At 40.8% G+C, this 23,209-nt stretch overlaps 1 protein-coding gene across 6 annotated transcripts in view; it reads left to right on the top strand.

The window, feature by feature from the left end:
* The window catches only part of ANKRD44 (ankyrin repeat domain 44), a 140,885-nt gene that overhangs the window by 52,322 nt on the left and 65,354 nt on the right, over positions 1 to 23,209 (top strand). For all 6 annotated transcript variants that reach the window (XM_063400213.1, XM_063400211.1, XM_063400209.1 and 3 more), the window contains exons 2-3: positions 9,183 to 9,266; positions 17,305 to 17,383. In XM_063400213.1, coding sequence (XP_063256283.1) covers positions 9,183 to 9,266; positions 17,305 to 17,383 — 163 coding nt within the window. The remainder of the gene's footprint in view (positions 1 to 9,182; positions 9,267 to 17,304; positions 17,384 to 23,209) is intronic.

Here is a 23,209-nt window from a genome sequence, read left to right as displayed (position 1 = left end):
GAAGCCACTTTACAGTTCTTTAAATCGGGACTAATTTTCTAAAAACAAAAGGGTTTTTATTCGCGTTTGTGGTGAGTATCAATGCGTGCTGCATGTATCAAACAGAGCACTTAATTACAGATGGGCTGGGCTTTTACTTGGTCCTGCTGGAGTGCCCAGGCTGCCAGATGAAGGGCAGGTCTTGCTGTGCTGCTGCACTGAAAGGGGAGTATGGAAAGGTTTTTTTGAGCCAGCTGCAGTGTGTGTAGCAGCCCTTGCACATGCTTGCCTTGGCAAGGAAGAAGGGTTAGTCATGGTTTCATAAGTGATAAACCGAAGGAAGATAAATTTGCAGCATTTCCGTTTCTTTTTTTCCTTTTTCTACTTGATTGCCATTGCTGCTGGTAGAGCTGGGTGTGGGCAGGATATCAGCGGTCTCCAGGGGATGTGGGGGCACTGAATGCAGGAGATGTCTCGGGTTAGGTTGATCAGCTGCATGAACCCCTTCAGCCCTCAGAGTGTTCCTCCCTCCACACAGATTTGGGTTTAACTGTCTTTTTTTTTCTTTCTCTGTTGTGGAATTTGACACCTAAATAATTGGTTAAAAAAAGTTGGTTGAAATGTGTTTGAAGACAACTGAGCAGGAAATGAAGCTTTTGACAGGGCTGATGTTTTTCAAGTGAGTTTCTCCCCTGACTGCTGCACTCGGAGATCTCTAGCGAGGAGCAGATGTGTCACTGGGGCTGCTGCTGCTCTGTTCTGCTGCCGGCGGTTCCATTTCTCTTGAGGTTCATAACCTCACGCTGCCTTGGCCACCTCTCAGCTGTGCTGCTGGCGGGGATGGCGTGCAGGGCCCTTTGGAAAGCAAGTGGTGGAACATGGCACAGGGCCTCTCACTTGGGAGTTGGCTTCAGCAGATTTACACCAGCTGCAATTTATGCCCCCAGAGATTTTAGTCTCTGCTATGCTTTTGTTCAGAAATCCTGCCTTGGTGCCAGGACTTCTTCCTTGCTTCTGACTAAATGATTGATGGATTATGGGGGAAGGGGAAAAATAAAAAGGCAGAAGCTCTGGAAAACAAAATATAGATAGGACAAGAAGTGCTCAAATGGATAAGTAGTGCAGCACATGCTGCTAACTACATATAAAAGGAATTGGATCCTTTTTTTGGTACTGCCATTACAATTGCATGACTTATTTAATGGTGTCGCTGATACGTCTGTTGTGAGATATTACACAACACAGTTTGTATCAAATCAAATTCTCAAGAAACTTTGAACAAAGAAATTCAGGAGGACAAGGAGAATTCAGCGTACTATTAGATCAATTATCCTCAATCTTTGTAATTTAACAAATCTTATTATGCCGTCTGTGACAGACTTTCTTCCACTAAAATGGGTAACAAATGCTGATGAATGTAACAAATGTTATGCTACTATGTTTATTTTTGTCTCCTTTAAAAAAGCTTCCCTATTTTAACTAGTCTGCACAGTGCTGAGTCTTTGTCTCCACTTGATTAATGTAACTTCAGAACAGTATTTATTATCTAATTTTCTGATCTGATCTGGAGGCACTTAAAAAACTCCCACTAGCTCCCAATCCAAAATGCCAAAACTAAAACCAAACCCTAGCACTTAAGACTGGTGGACAGCCTCCAGTAATGAGAATGAAGGAAAGGACACTGGGCAAGCTGAATTAAACAGTCTGAGCTCTTTTCCTTTTTAGAAGTGATCTAAATTTAACAGGCCAAGAGTTATTTTAGTGCCTTTAATGGATAAGTTCAATGAAACATAGGCAACTTGCAGTACTTTCAGTGTGCAGAGGAATTTCAGGATTCCAGGAAGGGCAGGATGTAACCTTCACTTCACCTGGAAACATAAGCAATTCTTGGGGCAGCTGATAGGCTTCCTAATGAAAAATGGGAGGCAGCCAAAATCTGGAGCCAAGCTAACACCAGAAATAGCTCTGCCAGAGGCTTGTTTTGCACTGTCTAGAATGGCATATCACAAATTGTGCGAACAGAAATACCGGGCTGGGTCCAGCATTGCACAAGCAGGGTCAATCCTGACTATTTTCCTTTTTAAGTATTGTGGAGGCTTGACTAAATGAATGTCACGTTAAAGTTTCAGCTGCCTCAATATGTTGTTTTCTTTCTTTCTTTCTCACTTGCTGAAAATACAATCATTTATTTCATAGTGTGTATTTACAATTAAAAGTGTCCTAGTGTGCATCAGCCAAGAACTCCAGCTCCCCTGCTCCAGCAGCATGGGAATGGGGCAGCAGACAAAGAGGGATAGAGAGAACAAGGTTTAAATCTAGGAAAAGGCAAGTAGGAGAGGGGAAAGGGCTGAGCACAGAGAGGACCAGGGTGCAGGTGGTGGTGGGGAGGCAGGGGTTTAGCTGGTTTATTCTTGTTACTTCACTAGATGTGTAGTAGCTTCTGGGAAAGTGTAGTGCAGTACAGTCTGGTTTGTACATCACTTACTAAACGATTATTTGTGATTATGTTTAATTATAGTATCAGATCTATTGTCCTCTCTGTCTGGCCACAGACAGGGAGTTTGTGGGTGGGGTGTAAGCAAAAGCCATCAGGGCCTTACTGAGTGGGAGGAGAAAGCCAGAAGCCTGTGGGAGCACAGCCTGGATTTCCAATCCCAAGCCCAGTTTGTTTTTGCAAAAGTTCAGCTCTATTGGAGGGGAAATCATTTAAAAGCAGGTGATGCAGGATGTGTTGTGACAGCTCTGCTCCCTTTTCAGGGTTGAGCCATGCTCTAGGCAGTTCGGGTTGCTCTTTTCCAAACCTAGTGTAAGCAATGTTCAAAACAAGATCCTTAAAGGAAGATGTTTGTCAGCTTATCATAGGACAATCTTGTTTCAGACAGCTCTACTGCTACTATTTCAACCATTTTCCAGTGATCATGCTTTTCCCTTCCTCCTTCATTCCAGTTACTGTACATCATTAGGGAACTTGGAGTTTTGGAAAACAGACTTGTTCACCTAAAGCTGAGGATGTGATTTTTCCCGTCCAGAAGATGCAGAAGGGTTTTGGTAGGCTGTAATTCCAGCCTCTGAACCTGGTCAGTGCTGGATACCAGGCACCGTGCTGAATTCAGCTGGAGGGGTGGGGTGCAGGTCCTCCCCTGGGCCCTGCTGCCCCGAGGCTTTGCTGCCTGGCTGTCCAGCAGAGGAAGGTTGGAGCTGCTCTGTTTCTGTAGCTGTTTGTGATTGCCATGTAGTTGGCAATGTACACCAGTGATTAATCTCAGGTTTTCCTAGTGTTTCCAGCAATGGCAATGTCTGCTGATCGTGTTAGAATCACTGCATTCTAACTAATTCTGCACCAAATATTTCTGTAAATGTTCAAGTCTTTGTTTGGGAAGCCACTGTGGGAAAGGCTGAGTACATGCCTACGTGGAACTACCTATGGACCATGTTAGCACTGCATGAATTATTCAGACATTTGTGAACAATTACTTAGGAACCACTTCTGCCTTCCTGAGAGGGGAAGAAGCACACTGAGCACCATTTGTACCATGCTGAGGGTCCTTGCAGACATCTGCTGATGGCCTGGGTGCCATTCAGTACGTGTCCCTTAGGGCTTGACCATACTGGAAGACACAGGTGTGCACTGGGGTATTTTCCATTTGGTCACTGAGCATTTTTGGGTGTTTTGATGGAGTTGCCATTCATCATTTGATGAAAGCATTGGAGGAGGAACCTTTCAACTGTGGGCTTGTGTTGTGCAGGCAAATGCGGACACCTCCCTCCAGCTCTTCTTTCTTTAAAAATTTAGGTTAAAAGTTGCTTTTGAAGCTTAACATGTGTTCTGTTTGGAGTTTATATATAATTTTTTACCTATTTTCAGGAGATCGTAACAGCAAATGAAGCAGTGATCAATTCTCCACTGCTCCTGTGTGCCCTGTGTGTTTATGTGAAGCTTTTTTATGGCCTGAAGGACAAAAATAGCCTGAGGCTTTGGAGAAGCTGTTATAAATGATATGGATGGAAAAGGGGGCCATTACAGGAAGACCCAACACTTCTTGCAATAAAACTTAAATGCCCATTACATCCCTCTGAGCAACTGAAGCACAGCATGGCAGCAAGTTAGAAAGCCATTGGTCCAGGGAAATGTCAGAGCACAGTTGCATCTTTTAAATGCTGGCCTAAAAACAACACAAAGATCTCTCAGCTTGGAAGTGCCTCTGTCACACAGAGGTTCTTTTTTAGTTTTGGGAGTGTTGACTTGTGTTTTTTTGAATACCTCTGTGTGTCACATAAGTTGTTGGCCTTGACCATTCAAATACAGTGAAACAAATTGAAATAAATAGCAATGTGTAGGCATGCATGCTGTCCTTGCTGCAGAGGATTGATGTGCAGTCCTTAAATCACCGGGCTAGTCTACAGTAAATGGAAGGACATAATAAGATAGAATTAAATGAGCTGAATTTTTTTTCTGCCGTGTTTGAAATGTTGCAGCGTACAGGGAATTTATTGATCTGCTCAGTATAAATGTCCTAAGTACATCTGCTCACTTAACAATGCTGTTAGTTTGTCACAGCGCTTCCAGGGAACCAGTACAGTCAATTTACAGATTTGATTCTCACCAGCTTTTCAGTAGCTTGGACAAGTATTCCTTAAGAGTCACTTAGTAAAAATCTGTGATTGCTATATAACACCTCTTAGCAGCCATCCAAGGGCATTCTTCTCCAAATACCAGCTCTGAATGTACTTTTCTGTCAGAAGTGTATATAGAAATTCCTACAACAGGATTGCACCCTTCCAATTAACAAATTAAGAGCAAATATTTTTTGTATTTACCCAGCAATTCTTTTATAAAACACAGTAAAAGGCTAACCCCGATGCAAGGGAAATAGACTACAAAGCCTGTTAAAAATGATCAGTACTGAGTAATTTCTGTACGTGGAACTGTATAAATACTAAGCATCAGGGGAATGCACTCTAAGAATTAAGAGAAATCCAGTTAATGGCTGTTCACTAATACAGACTTGTCAGTTAACACAGCATTTCAAATACTTATGTGCTGTATATACAGAGAAAGTCCTAAACTAAAATTAGGAAGAGGAGTAGCCTTTTTGCCTTGGCCAATGGAAGGAAATAGATGTGTGTGATGTGACATAGCAGACAACCTTGTCATCTTGATTAGTGGGAGTGCCTTCAGAAAAAAAAGAGGTGTTTGGCAAAACACCGTCAGAATCAACACCACTTTGTAATGATTGTGTGTCTTGCTACATTGCCTTGCTAGTTACATGAGTCCATGGATGTATCCAAGTGTTTAGCCCAGGAACTTGATGTAAGGCAATTAGAACTAATAAAGGATCAAAATATAGCCTCTTTTTGCTTGCAGGAACAAATGGCAATCTATGGGATCAAATGGGCATGGGAGTCAGTCATCCTTTCCTTATCTGCTTCTGCCTCCTGTCAAACAAAAATCTGGCTTAAATAAGACCTGGTTAGTGGGCCAGGATATCTAAAATCAAGGCAAAATGTTCAGTATTTGTCACAGTTACTAGCTACTCAAGAAAAACACTAAGTGGTTTGCTAGGAGGTTCAGCACCTGCTTTGGACATAGTAATTCAAATGATACTTGAGACAATCCACTTAAATGCTTCATCTCCTCTGGAGCCAGAGGCTTGCCAATGGCCCTTGGTGATAGTCAGATCTATGAAGGAGAATTTCCCAGTGTCACACTTTTTCCTTTGGAATGGCTTGTTGGCTCTGTGGAATCCAGCTGAGCCACAGGACATTCTTCTATGTGGGTTTAAATTCTGTTGCTGAAAAAATAATTGTGCCTTCAGTTCAACAAGTTAATTTTACCTGATGAGTTGAAGTCCAGCTTATGATTGCTCTGCATTCAGTATAGATAGTAAGATGTTGCAACACTGGAAGATGTCTGCAGACACAATTTTATTTTTTTACTAAAATTCTTGTTACAGCACAAAGTAAAGAACCTTCTGATAAAACTTGTTGGTAAGTTCCATACTTAACATAGTAACTGTAGAAAAAGTAACATGGAAAGGGTTTTGTTAGCTGCTGGGGTTTATTTTCAGAAAAAAATGTGAACACTCCCAACTGAAATTCTCTTCAAGAAATTGGAAGCTACAGAGAGCTGAGCTGATGAAACAGTTGTTCATCATTCCAAAACCCTGCTCACTTGCTTAATTCTAATAATAGTTATATATAATCCGCTCTATGCTTCTGCTTTTTTCCCCTTTATTATAAGAGTTTAACAACTTCTGAATTTGAAGTCTTTTAAAGCAAAATATTTCTGTTAATGGAATAAACCATGAATGATGTCACAAGTTTTAGAAATGATTCCCAAAAATATACTGTCCTTTGATAATTAGGAAGGATCATTATCTACCCTTCAGAAATTTAAAAAAAAAATAAAGGGTTGTTTGAAGTCATTGAGGCATGAATATGGTTATCACTGAAGATCAAAAAAGTAATCTGTTCAGGTCATTGGGCATCCATCATCAATGTGTACGTCACTGCACGAGCCCTGTTCCATCTCTGTCAGCTGCTGAATGCAGCAATACTTTTTCCATTGTGCTGATGAATGATACTGCATCTTCTCAGCTCTGACCTCAAACTGAGCAGTAATGCTGCAACACAGTTCTGACGCGTATTTCCTGGACAGGTCATTATACTTGACTGCCCATCTCACACAGAAACGGGTCTCAATATGTAATAAAATTGCCTCAATAATAATACACTCTCATTTCAGAATGAATACCTTTGAAAATAAAGTAAAATAATGACATAGTGAATTGGCAAAATGGCCAGCTGGAGAAGGCTGCACAGCAGTGACTCAAGATGGTTATTAACCTGTACTGGTTTTATCTCCTCTTTCCAGTTTGTAGGCTCTGATCATTCTCCATTATCTCTGTCTCCTGCTGCTACAACTAGGAGAGACAGATTTTATCGTAATTAATTTATAAAACTTAATTCCTTCAGGGGAAAAAGGTCTGAAGGATGAGGCCTTTGAAATGGGTATATGGCAACTTTCTCCTGTCAGCAAAGGTTATGTGTATCAGTGGTAGGAGTTATAACCTGCTTCAGAGGCATGATAAACACTGGGGTTTGGTCTGAGGAACTGCAGATGGATGTGACCAGGGTATGGTGGACAGGAATTGAGATGAGGATCTCCTGTGTGTTACAGGTCTAAAAAACACAATGTTATTCTCAATCTGCTTTCTGTGTTAAGTAGCTGATGCTAATTAGAAAGGTCAAACACTTCCTGTAAAGCCAAGTGTCTGATTCAAATTTCTGGCAGAGAGAAGAAGAGTCAAAGTGTCTTACTGTAGACTTTCCTTTTTTTAATGTAATGATGCACAGGACTTTACTACCTCCTTTTCTAAAAGAAAAATATTGCCTGTAACAGCACTTGAACTTGTTTGGTGGTGGGGTTTTTTTGTTGTTTTTGGTTTGGGTTTTTTTTAGTCTAATAGACTTGAATTGTGAGTTTTTTTCCCTTACCTCTGTCTGAGGTATCACTTTAAATGTCACCAGAGTCTGGCTGATACTTTTCACTGGGTGCTGGGCATACCTGCAAAGGGGTTCAGGGAATAATCTAAGATGCTGGGGGTATTTGTTTCTTGGCTCCTGGACTGTGTTTCCTTTCACCTTGAAATTGGAGAGTTCTCTGCTTTACTGTTAATTCCTTTTTTTTTTTAATTTAAACATTATGATAAATGCACAGGAAATGAAATATTTTGATGCAAGCATCATAATTTCATAAGCATTCACTGATTCTTCATAGCTATTAGTTTTAGGAGAGAAGGGAACAGACTTGGCTCTGGTGTTTGCATTCTCTGTTGGGGAATATTCTCTACCCACTCTGACATGGCTGGGGAAGGGAGCATGCTAAATGGTTCAAGTGATTTTTTTCTCCCCTTTCTTTTTCAAACATTCATTACAATGTGTAAGACATAGACAGTTGCCATGAAAGACGTTGCTTTAGTCCTTTTCACTTTTGGAGGAGTGGCAAGAATGAAATTCCAGTACGAATGTTTCTCAAGGACATAAGGGATTAATATGTCTTAAAATAGACACTATTAACTTAGAAATGTATTTTCCACGTTTGAGTGAGAAAAGATAGGGAGGAAATGGTATTTGCCTTTTTCTTTCAGCCTGTTTTGTGAATTTCGAGATAGCCTGTTTACAAGACAGTAAAATTCTGGAATCTCAGGAACTGTTGAGGTTTTATGTGCTTAAGTAGTCATGAATGCTACTGTTTTACAGGATTATTTTAGATCCTGGTTATTGCAAGGCACCACAAACTCTTTTTTGCCAGTAGGACCATGAGACAACCAGGGGTGACACTTGGGGGGCACACACTGCCTTCAGAAGGGCGCTGGCGAAAGTGGCACCTGTTTCGACCACGTGCTTTATGGGATTGTGAGTTGTCCCCTTCTTTTCCCAAGTCTCCAGCAGCAAGGTTTGTCTTCTTTTAGTTCAGTGTGCTGCCGGCTTGGTTGCTAAGTCAGGTATTTGCTGCCAAGGTGGTCGAAGGATGGGAGTCTCCAGCCCTGGCAGAGTGTGGGAGCGGTGAGAGCTCCCTCCCGCTGCCCAGCGGTGACGCCAGCACTGGCGAGCAGCGAGCAGGGCACATTGTTTCTCCTGTGGGCCTGGTTATTTATTTCTGCATGCCAATTCATAACAGCATAATAACAGACTTGAGACAATAAGATAATTATTTCGCTTCTTGGGTGGTTAAAATTAACTGCGCTCATTGTGTATTTATTCAGTTAAAAAATACAAGTTGTTTAGTGATTGCCCAGAAATTCATTATCTGCATAATGTTCTGTTTCTAAATGTGTATTGCATGACCATTAATCTGTGCCAAGAGCAAGCATGCAGCACTATCTGATGTAATTAGTTTTCCCCTTACATGCCAGGGAGAACATCTGGGCTAATTGCGTGTTGTTGACAAAAGTTGCCGTTCTAGTGGGAGTCCCTGTTTGTGCACACACACGCTCATTATAGGTACAAACACGCTCATGGTTTGGGTTTATCCTCACAAACTGATAGCTCTTACTGATGAGATACTCCTGTTATTTGCTACTGGGGTCACACCATGTCTCTGGGCAGCTTTAGCAACTGTTAGCAGGAGTGAAATGCTCTCAGTTTAGACAGAAAATAAACAAACCTGTAATACTTCTGCTTCTGTTTTCTTTTTCCAGCCACCACTGGTCCAGGCAATTTTCAGCGGCGATCCAGAAGAGATACGGATGCTGATCTACAAAACTGAGGATGTCAACGCCTTGGTATGTGACTTGGCATGTTGTGCACCCTGCTTGTGCACTGTGGCAATGACAGTATGAAAAATGTTCTCGGCAATTAGCACATAACAGAATGGAAATGATTGGGAAGTGAGAGATTTGGGGCTTCAGTGGTATCCTAGGTAAGAGTCAATGTAATCATCTCCAGCAGATGACTTTAGATTTTTTAAGTGTATGATAATTATTCCAAATGTGCAGGTCAGTCAGGGACATTGTTTTTTCTCCTACTGAGAAAATGAATGAAAACAGCTGAAAATTGCATATTTTTACTCTCTGTAGGGTTTCCTTTTATGAAGAGTCTTTACAGATCAGGAGCTGTTATGCATTTGACTCTACTTGAACTAAAGCTTCACTGTAATTCTCAGCAGTGAGAGTAAGGAAGCAGAATCTTGGCCACAATTTGCCAACAAAGGAATTACTGATTGGCTTATTCTAGCCAGAATGGTAAGCAGCTGTAAACAAGTAGTAGTTGAATGCTTTGACAGTGAAAAAAATATCTCCAAGTCAACTTGGTCTTTTTTTCCAGAAATTGGGGTGGGTTTTTTCCCCCCTCTTTGATTTTAACTTATATCCATAGTGTTGGAAAAAAGTCCTGCCAGTCCTGTCTACAATCTGTGGCGTCTCAAAGTGGTGAGAATATACAGTAGAAGCATAATGATAATTTCCAGGTGTTTCCTGGACTTTTGAACCAACCGTCCTTCTCTTCATGGCTTTCTGTGATGTAAAAGCATCAGTCTGTTCATTGCTAACTCCAGCAGTTGGTCTGGTATGGTCCTGGCACTGCAGCTTTTGCAGGTGGTGGGGTCCAAGTGTGTGGTTCAGAGCTGCCAAAAGGAACTAGAGGTGATCCTACAGGTCGGGTTAACTGGGACTCCACCCCATTTGCTGTCCAGTAGAAGGAAAGACATGCCACTGTTTTAAATCTGATCCAAGGCCTTGATATTAAGCTTTCCCCATGATTATCAGTTCCTGATTGTTTTCCTGCAAGTTCTAAAAGTGCTTCCTTCAAGAATCATCTCCCTTGAGTTCCCTCCTTTGTTTTTGCTGATGATCTTAATAAACCAAAAACCCAAACTAAGCCAAACCAAACCCCCTCAGCAAGATAGATGAACACCATAGCCCCAAAATTTCCTCTGTGTTTCATGCTGGGTTTTCAAAATAGCATTTCCTGTATGAGGTTATTGTGGGTTTCTCCAATGTCTTTCTATCCTTTGGCTTCAAGCACGTTGGTGATGGTTGCTAGGGAGATGCTCTCAGCTGTCAGGTGCAAGATTAGATGAAGAATATGTGTTTTGCAGATGAGTCCCATAGTACTTAATAGACAAAGTCATGGAATGGTTTTGCCCAGAATACTGCTTACAATGCTCAGAATCCACCCAAGAATGCTTTGCCTCGTCAGGAGCAAAATTCAGAGCTGTTCTTTGAAGTGATTAGAAAGATAGTGGTCAACACAAACTCTGAAGGTTTTGTTCTGAATAGGGACTGCAGGGAAGTGTCAATTGCTTAAAATATCACTGAAGAAAGATGAAAAGATTTCCCCCTCATTGTGCTGTGAGCTGGCAATTTGCACTGCATGCTTCTGTTTCTATTTTAAGGGTGTTTTTAATTACTTCCATGTTAGTGTTTGGTTGCTCACGTGAGAGGAAACTCTGACACTGTTTGGCAGAGATTTGTCCTTTGTTGATCATTTTGGTTGGCTGTGTTAACACTGGAATAGTTCAAATATAGGTAGGACAGGGATGCAAAGTAAAAGTCCGGTTTTGCAGCAAGCTTTGGGAATTTCTGAAGTTTAAAAAATCGGGGTTTTTAAATCTCCATCAATAGAAGTATTTGGAAGACAGAAGAAAAAGTGACTAGAGAAACAGCACAAGCTAGGAATGCATGTGCAGATTTCCCAAGAGAAAATTAATCTCAGGAAAGAGTTTGGAGGAAATCAGAAGTTTGGAAGATTACTTTTTTTTGGTCTGGTAGAATAATTAATATCTTCCCAAGCCAAGAACTTGTTTGTTGATGGAAATAGCTTCATTCTGGATAGTGCTGTAATTGTCACTTCTATTTTGCAAAAAAGTGCAATCTGTCTGAATTACAAGTGTGATTTTGGTTCATTCTACCACTGTAATCCTCATTTTGACCTCTCCAGTCCCTGCCTGTACTTTGGGGGCACATGATGCCACTTGTGCACCCTGTTTTCCCAGGACGTTTGTGGTGTCACTTGGACAGTCCAGACTGCCAGATTAGTTGCAGTTAGATGTCCTCTACACTTGCTCTTTGGTACACTCAGGAGCAGCAGGGTGAGCATGTTATGTGTATGAAGGTGGGGATATTTTGGGGTGCTGTTTTTACTTAGGGAAGAGTGAGACCACAGAATCTAGGGATGCATCTGGATCCAGTTGTTACCCCCTCTTGTTTGGGATTCATAATACACTTGCCATGCAGCACCTTATGTCTGCAAAGTCCAGTTGCTGTGTGGGAAGTTATAAACCAAAGTCCTTCCTGTGAAATTTCCATTTTCATTTTTCTTCCAGTTTAGTTTCCCTTCAAAATATCCACAGTAAAAAAAAAAATAAAGTCAAAAAACCTTCCAGTATTCCCCATAACTGAAGTGTTGTTTGCAAGTAATTTCACACTCTGTTTTTATTTTTTATCCCCTAATGCTGTGTTTTCTCTTGGATGGAGCCCTGTTTCTAGGTGCAGAGTGCCTGCAGAGGAACAGGCAGCAGCTCCAGCAGAGATTGCAGGGCCATACATGCAGGACTGTGTATTTATGTGGTGGTTTATTATGAGATAAGGAGGGCAGGAAGGAAGTCATCATGGAAACCCATGTATGTGTGCAGTTCATTACTTTTTTCCTCGTTATTCTGCTTGGAAAGGCATAGATTTGCAAGACTGCCTTTGTCAGGAGGATTCAGGCTTCATCCAGGTCTTCCCACACTCACACAAGTTCTGTATATTCCTGTACTATTGCCAAGCATGTTTTTGGAGGTACTGTGTGCTTATTTTTTTTTCTACTGAAATTATGAGCAATTCTCCATTATGTAGCAAAATTGAATATAAAATTACACTGATGTTCACAGTGCAATGTAACTAGCATGACTTCTGGTTAGATAAAATCTTTTTTTGGCTTAGAATTTTTTTAAAATACTTCGTAAAGAAAATTTTTGAACTGTGAAGAAGATTCTGCTGGAGAGACAGAGTCTGAAATATTCTGGGTTGCATTGCAGCAGCGTGGTAGCAGTAGTGGTTACTGTGTTATATATATCTGTGCTGGTGACTCACCAATTTGAGACAGTTAAGGATGTATAGACCATTAAAGTCTCATGGCAGAATCTGGCTGTAACTGCAGTATTGTCTTCAAAGCTAGCAATATCAGCCTGAAATACTTGAATTTTCTGAATCTTTTTCCATCCTGAGTGATGTGTGCTCCCATGCCTTAACACCCCCCCGCCCCGTCCAAAGTCAGTATTGTATTTATAAAAATGGAGGAGTTGTTTAAGTCTATCTTTTCAATCTTACAGTGAATACCTGTAAGCATCAAAATATTTCCATTCTTTAGGATAACACTTTCTATGGTCTCAGTCTGGAATTAGTAATTAATTCTTAAGTTATGCTTTTCTAGCATAAAAGTCACTGTCAGCCCCATGGAAGGCAATTGTTAGATGACAGGGGAGAAAGAAGATAATTTTTCTTGTTCTAGAAGATCAAAGTATTTGCCTCTTCTGCTTCATGAGCACTTGGCAATTTAGGACTCGGTCCAGAAAAATCTTTATTTCTGAGGCTGACATGAAGACTGTGGGATGAGAGGTGCTAGAATGAGGATCTGCATTTTCAAATGGGAATTTCTATTACCATGCAGAAGAAAGAACACAAAGCACAAAACATAAGTTAGAGAGCTTGACTTTCACCTTCACCTGTGGCACTCACAGTCAAACTTTTTTATTTACTCTGTGAACTATAGGCTTTAATAAAAGAATGTATGAGGAGGAGCAAATCCTTGAAGCAGCTGAGATTTTCTTGTTACATCATCAGCTTTTGGCTCTGAACAGTTGTAAATAGCCCAAGAAGTAGGTGCTCATATGCTTTTAGCCTCTTCAGTAGTTCCTAACAGTTCCAAATATTTAATTTTTCTGAAGTCAACTTGTATCTGATTTTTTTTTTCAATGGTTGTGCTGTTTGAATGAGGTGTACTCAGATGTAACAACTGTAAATGGAGTGAATGAGCAGGAGTTTCTGTCATTATTTTGGTTAGACTTGATCAGTGGAAGTTATAGCCATTCATGTGCTTTATTCTGCCACCCAGGCACATTTTGAACGTGATGGGAATCCAAAGGCTTCAGTAACTGTTTCTGTGGTTGATTAAACTCCTTCTGTAAACTCCAACTATTCCTGTTAGCTGCTCAGTCAGTTTGGTGACAAAGAAAGGATACATAGACTTATTTTCTGCAGCAGTTGCACTTACGTTTTAATAGCAAATAACTCTGTCCTAAGCTTCACCTGATCTGAGCAGTTGCAGTTGATACCAAAATTCAAATCCATTATCACCTTTGACATGTAGGCTGTGTTGAGGAGAAAATGTAGGCCCTTTCCTTAATGTGCCTGATTATTTTACATGTGCTGATATGATTCATTCAGCTCCCTGTTCTGTAATCTTCATGTACCCCAGGCTCTGATCCAATAAAGCACTTAAGGACTAGCCTAACTTTAAGCCTGTGAGGGCCTTATCAGTGCCACTGTGATCACTTGAACAGTGTAAGCATGTGTTGAGTGTTTTTCTTGCTGAGGCCTTCTGTTCCTGACTGTCTCGCTGTTAGACTCTTAGTTTCTTTTATCTATATTAAAAAAAAAAAAGAACAGATGTACAGAAATGTTAATCTGCAGCATCATCATTTCTGTGAACTAATGTAGGCTACTAATCACAGAATGCTCTGGATTGGAAGTGGCCCTAAAGCTCATCTTGTTCCAAACTCCTGCCATGAGGAACACCTTTCACCTTTCACGGGACCAGGCTGCTCAGAGCTCCATCCAGCCTGGCCCTGAACTCTGCAGGGACGGGGCATCCACAGCTTCTCTGAGCAGCCTGTGTCCGTACCTCACCACCTTCACAGTGAAGAGTTTATTCTCAGTATCTGATCAAAACTTGCCCTCTTTCAGCTTGAAGCCATTTCCCCTTGTCCTATCACTGCACTCCCTTGTGAAAAGTCCCTCTCCAGTTCTCTTGTAGGCCCCCTTTAGGTACTGCAAAGAGAGTATATCTCATCTCAGCATGGTTTTCTAGCCATTGTTTATACCTTATCTACTGTCTCTTGCTGACCTTTTGTTCTGAGAACTGCACTTGAAGCAAGTCTGATTATTTCTCTTAATGCTTTTTGTAATCCTGTTATCATCTCTTCCCCCACTTACCTTCCTTGCCTTGATAATGTGTGCTGAGCTTTGGGGTTCTGCCAAGCCTTTCCTTGGAACAGCAGTTTTTATCCGTCTCTCTGTGTACGGGCTCCAGACTTTAGATCATTCTGGATTTACTTCTTGCTCCTGTTAGCAGCAGCACGGCCGAGGAGCTCTGGAGCTGAATGGATGTCGGGATGCTGGGGAGTGTGGCTGTGAGGGATCCCAGCTCTCAGGGGACACAGGGACTGTGGGGGAACACAGGCAGAAGCCTCAGTTCCTCTGGTTTGGTATCAGTGGTGTGCACAGTCTAAACAGGAACTCCAGCGTGTTCCTCCAGTCAGTTCCTCAACAGCACGCTCAGCTGCGGCTGTGGTGTGTGGATTTCCCCCTGCCAAACTCCTGAAAATGTTGCCTGTGTGCAAGTGAATGCTGATTTGTGTCTGGTTATGATAAATGGAGAATTTTTAGGAGTTTTGCTCTTGGAGAAATAAAGCTTAAATTCAGTGTTGTGACTAACCCGTCTTTCTCTGAAAACTTGATTCACAGTGAATATGAGAGGGCTCTGTATTGATTTTAAAAACTGAAAACTTAGAAAGCTTACAGAGTTAGTTACTCCTGTTACAGAAGAGTAAAATGTTCTGTTTCATGTCCTTTCCCCCCTCAGTTATCAACTTTGCATCAGATTTGCAGGTTAGTACAGAAAATTGCTTGTAACCAACAAAGCACTGGGCAGCCTTGGTCCCATGCCACAGAAACTTGCTTGGTCTTGCATCATTAGCATTCAGCTTCAAACTGCTCTGCTCTTGCCAAATGTGGCTGTGTTGCACTGACAGGTACAATGGCTATTCCCAGTACTGTGTTGTACTAAAGAGAGCTTCACGCATTAATATCAACAAACTAAGAAAAAAAAAACCAAAACTGGTTCTACTGTTATATGTATGTTTGATCAGTCAGTATATTTTTTGCCCTAGGGAGCCTTAGGACAGGGAATATGAAAACTATGGAAGATCTCACAAGAGCTTCTGTAGCCTGTAGAAGCTGTTCTGTGGTGTTAGGAGTGAAGCATATGAGAGTAACTTGTGACATTGCTTCCTGGGCAAACACTGCTGCAGGGACACTGCTTAATGTTCTTTTAATTGACCTACCGTGTGAGAAAGTGAAAGGCTGTAAGAGATCTTCCCCTCTGACCTGTGACAGTCAGGGGTTTATGTAACCAGTCATCTGAGTGTTTTATGTGCATGCCCAATACATAAGATCAAAACCCAGCGCAGCAGAATTTGAGGACTACGTACATTATGTTTAAAAAAATACAAACACAAAAATTAAACATAGATTGTTCTGGTGATCAGTGGCTCCATGCTTGTCAGTGCTGGAAAACAATTTTCAACATTCCCATGACAAATGGTTCTGCTACACAGATGTGTCCACATTTATAGCATACTTTGAAGATATTCCAAAATAGCTTATGGCTGATGACTGCTTGGGCATGTCAAAAGTGGTATTTTTCATGATGGGCTCAGAGATCTTTTCAGGGACAGACTGCAAGTATTAGCATTTCTCTGTGGGTATTGTTTGCAGGAAGTGTTGAATTTGTTACCAGTTTAAAATATTTAATGCTAGTAGGTTGCAATATATTTGATTGATAAGATCTCTTAGAATTTATTTTTGTGGTTCAGAAACCAAAAATGCATTTAGGACTGGAAACAGGGATGAAATAGCACAATGAACAGTTCTTGCCCATATTGTAATATTTAGCAGTTTCTTTTAAAGGCCTGTGTTCTGGAATCAGCTGAATAAAGTAATAAAATAAAGGAGGTTTGTGAACACTGTATTTATAACCCTTGAAATTTAAAAAAAATCTTTAAAATGAACTCCTTAATTTGGAAAATTACAGAAATCAAAAAAACCCTGAATGTATTTCAGGACTTATATATATATACAACTTCAGAAGTGTTTTATCTATCTATCTATCTATCTATCTATCTATCTATCTATCTATCTATCTAAATAAATAAATAAATAAATAAATAAATAAATAAAAGCAATTATATATATATATATATCTTAGCTGTCTAAGTTTAAAGACAGATTTGACTGGTAGTACTTTGTTTGTGTTTAAAGGTCAGTCAAGGTGTACATGCCCATCTTGGGCTAGATATCCAAGATGAGTTTGCATCTTGTCCTTGTGTGGTTCCAAATAATTCTCCTGAGTTACCCTTTTGAAGACTCTGGTGTTGTAGTGTTGGTGCAAACTGCATTACAAAGTCTGATATTCAGAAGCATCTGGATTATGTTGCTGTGGTACCTAAGAGTGGGAAATGTTTCTGAAAGAGACCTAAAGGTGCTCTCTTTGCTCATTTTAGCTTTGATTTCATCTACCTGTAATAGGATATCAGGGTAAAGGCAAAGTCTCTGCGAGGTCTGGTGGAAATGAGTGATAAAAAATAAAGGATTATTGGGAGGAAGTGTGTTGTTGAGGTCTTCATTTTCCTTCTTTCACTGGCTGACATTGCATTTCTAATTACAAACAGAAATGCACCCAGAAAAATATTTTAAATATGTAGAAATCCTTCGCTCTTTAACACCAACGCCTGTACGTAATTGACCATGTTTTATAACTGTACAATCTGTGGTTTTGTAGGATGCTGAGAAAAGAACCCCTCTTCACGTTGCATCATTCCTGGGGGATGCAGACATCATTGAGCTTCTCATTTTGTCAGGTAAGGTACAGTCCATCACTGCTGTTAGCTAATTTTAAAGCTATAAGGAATACCCAGCAAAGTGTATATGAGGGAGTTTTATGTCATTGTTTATGTCTGAGTTTGACAGAAGATTGCGTTTCTTGCAAGCTTAGAAAATATATTTAAATTGCTGATACAATCGTAAAAGGCACCCTGTGACTCAGCAGAATTAATAAACGAAGTAACTATAACTAGCTTTTAACAATTTAAAAATCCTTCAAACTGACACTATTTGTGATTTAGAATCTTGCTGAAGTACATATTTGAAATGTGGCTTCACATCCTGGAGTACAATCCAAGAATTCCTGTTAGGCAAAAATTATGGAATAATAGCAAACAAACAAACAAACAAACAAAACCCAAAAAACCCCCCACCTTAAATGTAAGTGCTATTTACATTAAAAGCCCGTTTCTAAGAGGCAGGAAGTTTATTTGGATATTAGAAACTGTGGAGCAGGAAGTATCTAAACAAAAGAAATAAAAAAAGTTGTAGTGACAGAAAACATGATCAAAATATGTCAGAACAAAGCATAAAGCAGTCATCTCTCAAGAAGGGAGCATAATTCATGGCAAACTTCTGGATGTGCTTGCAGATTTCAAAGGCAATGTTTTTCTAAGCTGGAGAATTGTAAGAGTAAAGCTTATGAGGATTTAAGAATGTGGGACTGAAAGGAACCTTATGGTACAAACTTCTAACCCCTGCAAGCAACCTTGCTATGCAATTGGTTTCACAAATTTTTAGACTGCTGCTTCAAATGAATTCCAGAAGTTTTTTAGAAATTACTTCAGAATTCTTAGCCCTTTGGTTACAAGGCACCTTCTAATTTCCAGCCTTGAATCCTAGAATAATTCAGGCTGGAAGGTATTTCTAGAGATGATCTGAGCCAGCTTCCTTCTTAAAGCACCAAATTTCAAAGTCAGATCAGGCTGTTGATGGGTGCATGCAGACCACACAATCATATTTCTTTGGCTCCCCAGTCTAGCCAGACCTGGAGAAGGCAGAAAATGAGAACTCACTTTGCTATAGCTATGTGTTTCCTCTGTTCATTTTGGGGGAATTTTGGGTTGCTTAATTGCTTAGCAAGGGTAACTAGCTGGACATACATCATACATCTGATCTTTCTGCTCTACCCCTGATGGCAGCAGAATGGTTGCAAGGAACAGTGCTCTGCTGACAGGTTATACTTGGGTGGGCTTTCAGTGTGCTAAATGCAAGCATGATTTCCTTCCTTGGGAGGAAGGGGTTAATAAATTTAATCTGTGCATGTGTTCTTGCAGTGTGTGTTGTTTGTCACATACTGCTGTTCCACTGTGGGGTGAGGAGATTGCAGGAGCAATGTATTTTTTCAAGTTTTGCAAGCAACAGCACAGGAAATATCCGCATAAAGGGAAAGGTGAAATGGTTTTGCCCATCTTTCCCAAACAGCACCCAAAACTGTCCCAGTGAACATTCCTGATGAGGGAAGAAGGCTTTCTAGAGTTCTGCTGGGACACTTAGTTCCAGCACTCCACTGCCAGAATGTCATCTATTGGCTGGTTATAGGGTTTGTCTGATCAACAGCATTAAATGTAGGTGATGCATCTGAGGGAGGTTTTATATATCCAAGTGAGTCTGAAAAACTTATGTTGGCTTTTAGAAATTGAACTTTGTGTCAGTGGGACTGTGCTGGGGTTCATTCTGCAGGAACTGCATGGATTTTTCCCAACTAGCTCAGCATGAGTCAAAATTAATTTTGTGTTGTATATCCTACTTATTCATTGTTCTTTAATATCTGAAGCATCATTACTCATGATGAGCATGAGTACTTGTATCCAAGAGCAGGTTTGGAGATTTCTGAGGCTTGGAGGAGCAGGTTTATGCCTTGTTATAAACACCTCTTTGTGACTGTGATCTCTCCATGAGCTAGGCTGCAAAGACAAGTGCAGCATCTTCCTTTGCTTCACCTCTTCAGTCAGCAAATGGTAGTAGTAAAAGTGTATCGTAAAATATTAATCTGAACATAACGTTTAGTTACATAAGCAGAAAAACATTGTTGTCTGACTTAAAATGAGGAGGTGTTCTCACAGAGAGAAAGCACACAAATGCTGTTGGTGTCAAGCAATGTTCTCAGCGTGAGTAGAAGCTAGGAGGAGTATCAACACATTTCATTTTGTCCAGTGTTCAGGAGAAAAATTAAATTAAATACACACCTTCTGAAATTTATGGTCCATAAACCGGTGGCGGCACAAATGAATGTGGTGTCCAATGAATGAAATTTCTGCCCAGGTGGTTGGAGACAGACCAGGAATGGCTTTCTAGGTAGCCACTGAAATGGAGTCTGTTTGGAACTGATACAGGAGAGAGTGCCAGATCCCTCAGCTGTTGAGAGTCTCCCTGGCCCATTAAATGTCAGAGTCAGATGGGTTTACACCAGCTCCAAGGTCTGCTCCATAATCATATGGTTCAGACTGGGAAAGGGTGCTGTGTGGTTTTGTTTTCCCAGGCCACATGAAGGCAGGGAGCTTTGAGTACTTCTTCACCACCTTTCTGTCAGAAAGGAGAAGGAGCAAGGTAACCATCTCACAGAAGGAATCTCTGTGTGATGCCACAGTCATGGATGTGCAAGAGCAATTGTCTGGGCAAATACAGGCTGCATTCCCATTTGTGCTGGTGCCTCCCAGCCCCATCCTGGGCTTTGAGCTGGTGCCTGAGGGCATCACGTTTGAGCTCAGTCCCTTACCCCTTGCTCCCCACCAATGCACTTGCCATCTTGGCAATATTACCTGGCTTTACTATTTCAGAAGGCTCTGGCCTTCTTGCCAAGAAGCTGTCCTTACATTTTGGTGGGCCTGTTGCTGTGTCTTACAGGAGAAGCTGGAAAGGTGCACGTAAATAATGACATTAATAGGTTAAAGAGTACAGTTTGCTTCCTCCATTGACTATCCCTAATATAGGAGATTTAGACTGTGGAATCTAGAGATGGGGATTTGGCAGATGTGCTGGATGGAAAACTGTACTTTGGTTATGATAAAGAGATGTTATCTTTATTCCTGAAAGCCAGCATCGAGTTGTTTATTTCAGATCTCTAAAGAACAGAGGCAGTTTCAGATTTATTTCCTCTTCTGGCAGAAAAATTTGAGAGTGAAAAATGGCAAAGATTACAAAACAGCCATATTAAAGAAAAGTAGAATACAGAAAGTTTCCTCTCTGTTGATTTTATCTGTAACATATGTTATGTTGTCTACTTCAGCCTCACAAAGCAAATCCCTACAGCTAAGCCTTGCTGTCAGGCTCAGGAAGGGCACAGTGGAGAAGGTGAGGCTGAGAAAAGGCTTACTCTGAAGAGCTTTTTTTTTTTAAAGTAGATATTTGATAGGATGGGTGGGTGCTGTGGCTACCTGGAAGGATTTTAAGTGAAATCTTTAACACAACTTACATTTTCAAGGAAGATAGTGCTATAAATGACAAAATTTGTACCAATTTGAGTGTTTTTCAGCCCTTTGTCCTCATAGGCACACAGATTAATTAATGGAGTATTGTAGGAAGTGCACTGAAATGTGGTTAAGGTACTTGGTCCAGAGTGAAGAGAGGGACACTGAATTTCTGGTTGACTTTGAGGATGTGTTGTGGGATGGTCTTGAAAATTTAAGCTTCTGGGGTATGTACACAGCCCATTTTAGACGTATTAGCATGTTCTAGAGCACTTAGTCTTTAAAATTGGATTTCTGTGTCACTCTTCTTTCAAAGGGCTGTCCTCAGGGCTATCACAGGATGGGCCCCCAAGTTCCTGGAGTGTAGAGCACCCCTTTGAAAGCATGAGCATTGCTCTCCCAGTGCCTCTGCTTGATCATCCTTAAAATGACAGATATTTTCTGTACCCAAACCCGTGCATCAGTGCTGGTGAAGTTTTTTCATTGTTGTTAACCATTGCCTGCAAAGAGCTGCTGGAAACCTAGGAGCTGGATTTTGGTGAAGGAAATGGCAGTAAAAGAGAAAATATTTTGAAACATTTCTTCAGAAGATGTGCATCTCAGTAAATAGACAAGAGCAGTTCTGTAACAGGCAACAACTGAATTGTGTAGCTCCTGGAAAACAGAAATCACAAACACATTCAACTGATGCACTGCACTAGACACCTAGGAGCAATTTCACTGTTTCACATAAAGAGGCACAAAGAGGTAAAGAGATGTGAAAAACAGCTGAGAAAGAAAAGGCTGATAGCATGCTGTATATTATTTTATTTATACTGGTCTTGTCTTCCTTTTACTGTCTTCTTCAGTTGCTTTCTTGGTACCTATTTCAGTTTCTCAAAGTGTAAGTAGATCAGTGAAGGGCATGAATAGCTACTGATGGAGATTCTTCTCCAGGTTTTCTCATCATCTTCGTACTCACCAATGCTGCTGGAGTTGTTAAATACTGAGGAATAATGTTGGTCATGCTTTGCTGCTCTACATATTAGCCTTTCTTATTTGGAACCATCTGCTTGTAGGAGTTAGTGAATGGGTAGAGATAAAACAAAAGAAACCTTAGTTAAGAGCATAAGGCAAAACCCCAAGGCAAACACAAAAACAACTTCTAACCCCAAAAAGAGGTATTTGCTGTCAATCACTAGGAATTCATGTAAGCTGTTTCCATCTCCAAGACCCCTACCAGGCCAAATCAGGATAATGGAAAGTGCCTTGAAGTCCTGTCATCTTCCTGATGGTGGAGAAAGTTACTGCTTTATTGGTCTCCAGAGTCTCACACAGTGCAGGCAAAGGGCAGGATGCTCATGTGTCAACTGCATTGGCCTTCTCACAAAGACAAAAGAAGGCAAAAGCTTCCTTGCTTGGACAGATTAATTAGCAAACTCTTTCAAACTGTGTCTGTTCTATAGGGTGTTTTTCCAGAGGGCAGGTTGTACCACCAGGTTCTGAGGTGAGTTTGGAGTATTGCCTCTAATTGTTGCAGAAGTTATGAAAGTGACCTTGTTTTCCTGGCAGCCAAAAAACTGCATCCTGACTTGTGGAAATATGCAAGAACTTGTTCCTTCTCTGATTATCTAGCACAATTCCCAATAACCACTGTGATTCAGAGGCAAGCATCTTAATATTCCTGAGAATCACCTCTCAGAAAGTACTGGTGATTCAGAGAGTGGGATTTATTAATTACAGCCTTTTGAATGCACTTAAGTTATGGTGCAAAATGAAGCTTTGGCATCCCTTTGTTCATGAAGTTCAGAGACTCACCCAGGCTGTGTGCATGACATCTGAGCTTCTCTACATTGTTTTCTGTATGTGCTGCCCTTCTCCGACTAATACTGCTACCTGCAGACCTGTGAGGTACAATATTTTCACATTAAGACCTTTTAAAAATTAATTTCTCTAGTCCTTATCACTAGATTTCCTTCCTGAAGTATCACATCAGTGAACAGCTTTAGTATTTCTTGCAAACAAATCTTTTTGATCACACAAATGTACAGGATACCTTTTTAAAAAAAAAATGGGTCTGCAGTCAGCCAGAACCACTGTAGTTGTCAGATATTCTTCCTTTATCCTTTTTTCTGGCAAGCCAGCCCAAATCTGTCCTCTTGCCCAGCTGCCCTTGTCAGAGCACCTGTTGGCACTGAACTGCACAGGAGGCAGATAAGTGTACTTCTTCATCCTTGCTCTTCTCTGGTTTGACCAGTAACACCCACAGAACCTGATGCAGTAAGTGCCCAGTTATGTCTCCAACCTGAGCATTTCCTGGTTCTGTTTTCTTGATCCCAGCACGATTTGTGAAGCAGGGAAGTGGTTATTTTTTGGTGGTCTGCCTGATGGAGCTGGAAACAAGAGATGTTTGCT

Source organism: Prinia subflava, chromosome 6, assembly GCF_021018805.1.
Source record: "Prinia subflava isolate CZ2003 ecotype Zambia chromosome 6, Cam_Psub_1.2, whole genome shotgun sequence".
NCBI lineage: Eukaryota > Metazoa > Chordata > Aves > Passeriformes > Cisticolidae > Prinia > Prinia subflava.
Note: the sequence above shows the minus strand (reverse complement) of the source record. Positions and strands in the feature narration are given on the sequence as shown.